The sequence below is a fragment of the Vigna radiata genome, chromosome 6 (genome assembly GCF_000741045.1).
Source record: "Vigna radiata var. radiata cultivar VC1973A chromosome 6, Vradiata_ver6, whole genome shotgun sequence".
NCBI classification, from domain to species: Eukaryota; Viridiplantae; Streptophyta; class Magnoliopsida; order Fabales; family Fabaceae; genus Vigna; species Vigna radiata.
The window spans coordinates 24269912-24275138 of NC_028356.1; the positions used below are offsets into that span (position 1 = coordinate 24269912).

At 27.7% G+C, this 5227-nt stretch overlaps 1 protein-coding gene across 1 annotated transcript in view; it reads left to right on the forward strand.

Annotated features, from left to right (window-relative positions):
- Positions 1–4473, forward strand: part of LOC106763596 (glutathione S-transferase F8, chloroplastic-like) — a 5255-nt gene extending 782 nt beyond the window's left edge. Inside the window, exons 2-3 of the mRNA XM_022782207.1 lie at positions 3889–3946; positions 4031–4473. Of these exons, the coding sequence (XP_022637928.1) occupies positions 3889–3946; positions 4031–4473 (501 nt within the window). The remainder of the gene's footprint in view (positions 1–3888; positions 3947–4030) is intronic.
- Positions 4474–5227: the final 754 nt, after the last annotated feature.

Sequence of the window (5227 nt, forward strand, 5' to 3'; positions counted from 1 at the left end):
TTTTCTAATGTTTTTTGTTTTGTTACATTTTCTATTTTTTAGATATATCTTTAATTTCAGATAATTTAGGAAGGATTGAGTGTTCAAATAATAATGATTTTCTTTCATGATTGCAAAGTAATTTTAAAATTATCTTATTTAAAGTTTTTATTTTAGAGCTGGCTTTTCATATTTACACTTTGAAAACCATACAAACATTTGGTCAAATCTCAAGGGAGAAGCTGAACGTTTCTGACGCTACTGAATAATGTTTTTTTCTAATTTATGCATACTTGAAGATATATGGCAAGGTTTAAAAAAAAAAATATACGAACGTTTTATATAATATTTACTACGATTTTTTAATCTATTAAATATTTTTTTATCTATTACAGATTTTTTTTTATCATTGTACTCTTAAAAAATAATTTCATTTGAATTATCCGGACAATTGATTCTACAAATATTTATATATTATATAAGTATTTAAAAAAACCTTCTTAATAATATATTGTTTATTTATATATCATACAAACGTTAAAATTAGTTTATATTAGTTTATCTAAACTTGTTTACAATTTAATTATTAGACTTGATATTCTTTTGACTTAAAGATATCTTCATTATAGTGTCAAGACAAACTAACATTATATTTTATTCAATCAAGTCATTTTAGATATTCTAATGTTTTGATTTATTTAAATTATGAAATTAAAGTATCACTAGTGTAAAATATACATTTCTTTATACCTATTAGGCTTATAAACGGTTTGAAAGAAAAATGTAATATTAAAAAAAAAATTCTAAATTGCTAAAACTCTCACAAGATATTTTTTCCTTCTTCTCTATTCACAACCCAAAACCGACTTACCACACCTACCAGTAACCCCTCTTGTCCTTCCTCTCACCCTTCACTGTCACTCTGCTAGCAAAAATAACTGATTTGTAGTGTACTATAATTAACTGTACTATATTATACTACAAAAAGTAATTCACTTTTACTAAAAGTTCACTATACTATTTCATGGTTCAGTTTTTAAAAACTGAACTTATAACAGTTTTGGTTTAGTGAGAACTGTATCTACCATTTCCTCTTCTCTAGTTCTCGTTGAACTGATTCGTCTTGCCAAGAAAACATTATTTAATAATAAAATATTAATAAAAGAAACCGTTCACATAAAAAATTAATAATTAACTTTTTAAGACAAAATTTTTTATCAGAAATTTTTATATATTTTTTTTATCAATAAACATATATTACTTTTTAAATAATATTATTTTAAGTAATAAAANTAAAATATANTTTTTAAAATTTAATTTTATTAAATGATTAAGTAATAGAAATCATAAAAGAAAAAGGACTATATAAAAAAATAATACTTTTAAATATATTGTATTCTTTAACATATTAATAAATATGTAAAAATATGTTAAAAAATTTTTTTAATGATATTAAAATAATAATTATTTTAATATGTTATATTCTAATAATCATCACATTAGAATCTTTACAAAGTTATATTTTAAATTCTATAAACAAATGTTAAATATTAATATAATTTAACATAAGTAGGATGCACATGTAGAGGGATTAACTAAACACATCTACCATTAATGGAATAGAGAAGCATACACAAGTTCTTGTGAACTTAAAAATAAGTTGATGTTACGTTAAAGATTTGAAAGGAATAGAGAAGCATGTATAAGCTTATATTTATATTCTGTTTTACTTTGTTCTCTGTTAAGGTTGAATTCCTGCAAGACCTTTATTACTCTCTTCGAGAAGCATAAACGTGCAGGCCACCTTCAATTTGTAGAGTAAGCATGGTTCTGTATTTCACTGGTTTGTTTCGGTCTGCCAGTTTGAAGCTCTAGTTGATTGTGAGTGGCTACTGTAGTGTTGCCACATTTAGTGAAGTTTTCCTTCTCTGATGCTCAATATGCTTTTCATATTACCCTATAATCAGAGTACTGTTCTCATTATTCCCTCCCTTAATATACAGAAAATTATGTTCCTATCGTCATCTAGTCCTGGTCACAACACAAAAGAGGAAGAGAGAAGGTATGTCTAGGGAGGGACTTCTAAAAAGAAAAGGAAATCAGTGAGCCAAAATAGGTAAAAAAATTACATCGAAAGTGTCCAAAGTTTTTGCATATCAATAGTAAAATTTACCTTGAGAAACAATGCGAAGACCAAAACATTTTCATATGCAACAGATGTAAGGGACCAATATAGAGAAAGGCGTGGAACACTTTCACCTTATTAGATATAGTGGACGCTTATTTTGGTTCTGTGTGGAACACTTTCACCATTTTTTGTATGACAAATGTAGGGGGAAACCCTGGACAATGTAGGCAGTCATCTCTGTTACACTAAGTAACTGTACAATGGATGCATACGCATCTATTTGGTGAAGTTGTATTTACTCTCAAATCAGAAAATAGTCAATATCAAAAATAACAATGAGATGATGGAGATACGTAAGAATACACTCGAGAAGAGTCGTTATGTTGCTGGGGATGAATTCACACTCTTCTCATTTTTTTTTCTTTTCTTATTTCTTTCAATTATTGTGCTTAATAAAACAATATTACCTCCTTAATTTGTTGACCATCATCATCATTGTGTCTCACTCAATTCTTAAATGATGCTACTAATCCTTCAAATAATTCATAAAAGATTATCGACTTCGAAGAAGAAATTCTTGCAACCACGACAAAAATAAAAGTTTATGGCGATGATGAACAAAGTTAACAAAGAAAGATTATGTATATACGTATATACAGGTACTTCCATCTAGGACTCATCCATGCATGCAAATGAGTGCATTTGGGGGCTACATTCTCAGTGGAACTTCTGATTAGCCACTTTCTTCATTTGCATCCTCACTCTTTCTACATCAGTCCAATTTTCAGCTTATGCGTATATATTGGATAAGTAGCACATGAATATTCCAATGCTTTCAGGGGAAAATTGTCATTTTTTTCTGCTGCATAAGGTGCAAATTTAACATTTTTGAGTTTCCGACATGGAGATTTTACACTAGTTATTTATTTCAATGTTTACTGCCTGCAATCCTTTTAACTGACACAAATTTTATTTCAATGTTTTTACTATATAAAATATTTATTTGACCATGTTGTCCTTAAATCTGAGTAACTTAAATTTTATTTATCATATTTTTCATGAAGCCTTTGACGAATTTAACTTTGGTGATGTTTGGGTTAACATATTTCCAATTATAAATGCACAAAAAAAAAAGCTTTGGTAGGATAAGAGGACCAACTTAAGAATTTTAAAATATTAATAAAACAATGTGGTGTATAGTTTTGAGTCCGCCCTATCAGGCAAAGTTGAAGGAAGAATTTGGAATATTTGAACGTGAAACTAAAATATTTAACAAAAAAATAATAATTAATATATAAATAGTAAGAACTAAGTATAAAACTAACAGAAAGAGAATAACAAACATAAAGAAAATATAAATCACTATACTACTAATTCTATTTTAAGTTGAAATGTCTCTCTAGTTTTAAAATATTAATAAAACGTTTTGACTCCGCCGTATTAGGAAACATTGAAGGAAGAATTTAGAATATTTAAATGTGAGACTAAAATGTTTAAAAGAAAATAATTAATATAGAAATAATAAAAACTAGGTATAAAAGTAAGAATAGCAAACATAAAGAAATAGAAATCATAATGTCACTCTCCCCATCGCCATTTAATCCTAAAGTGGTTGGGATACCAACGGATACCGACGTGGCCAGAGTCATGACATGTCTGTTTGAGAAAGATGTTAAATTTTGTCACATCCCTGGGGTTTCACTTCTCTCTATTATCTCTTTGATTTGATTCGATTCAATTTAAATTTCATGATTTCACTTTTTCATCTTTTTTTTTTTCAGTCAATAGGACGAAGATTTGCAGTAGTTCAGGAGATCGGGAAAACTGATTTTTGTTACGGTAAGTTGAGTTGAATCATCATAACCTTATTATGAATAATTTTATTTGAATTTACACATATTTTTATATGTATGAATCAATCAGAATCGAGAAGTACATGCAAGTACGTTTGTGAGAAGTTTAGTGAGAAAGGGAATCGAGAACTGTATGGAAGGAATCCATTGGCAAAGAAGAGCATAGAGGAGTGGATGAAAATGGAGGAGGAGAGATTTGATTCACCTTCACGTATTCTCACGTATTACAAGGGACTTAATTCTTTTTCAATGAGAAAAATGAGTTTAGAAGAGTTGGGTGAGATGATGGAGATATATGAGAATACACTCGGGAAGAGTCGTTACCTAGCTGGGGATGAATTCACACTTGCAGATCTCTTCCATCTTCCCCATGTTCATGGCTTGGACAATATCACTGACACCGCTCCACTATTTGCTTCTCCAAACCTTTCCAGATGGTGGAATGATATCTCCTCTCGTCATTCTTGGATGAAGCTTCTTCAAATTCGCCAAGAATACTTGAAAAGGAATTAAAATGTCACTATGCAATGTTTCATTTTCTAATGTTTTTTGTTTTGTTACATTTTCTATTTTTTAGATATATCTTTAATTTCAGATAATTTAGGAAGGATTGAGTGTTCAAATAATAATTATTTTGTTTCATGATTGCAAAGTAATTTTAAAATCGCACTTTGTTTGCTTATAGTATACAAAACTTTATGATGATTCAAATTTTAAAAACCTCGTAATATACAAAACTTTATTATAGAAATATAAAAAAAAAAGTCAAATACAAATTTAGAATATCTTTGATTTATATCCATTAAAATTATAAATTTAGAATCTATTATATAATTACTAACGTTCATTCCGAAATGTATCTTAGATGGTACGAGACTTTTCAAAATTTATTATTTTCATCAATTTAATAAATATAAATGTTAACATTTCTCAATTTGATATTACTTAGATTAAAATTTTGTTAAAATGACAAATAAGTTGATTGACAAATGAGAAGTGAATTGATTGATTTCAATTAAAACAAGAGAAATAAAACTTTGACACACTTAAACTTTTTACATTCATTTGACACTACCCTTACTTACTTTTTAATCTCTTTTTTCTTGAAAAACTACAAAACTTTATACTTTTTGGACCATTTTACCCTTGTATGCTGTGTCAAATGAATGTAAAAGTGTGTCATGGTATTATTAATCTTAAAACAAGTTTTCTCAATAATAAAAAATTATTAAACAATGACCATTTTCATAACAAGAAGAATATCAAA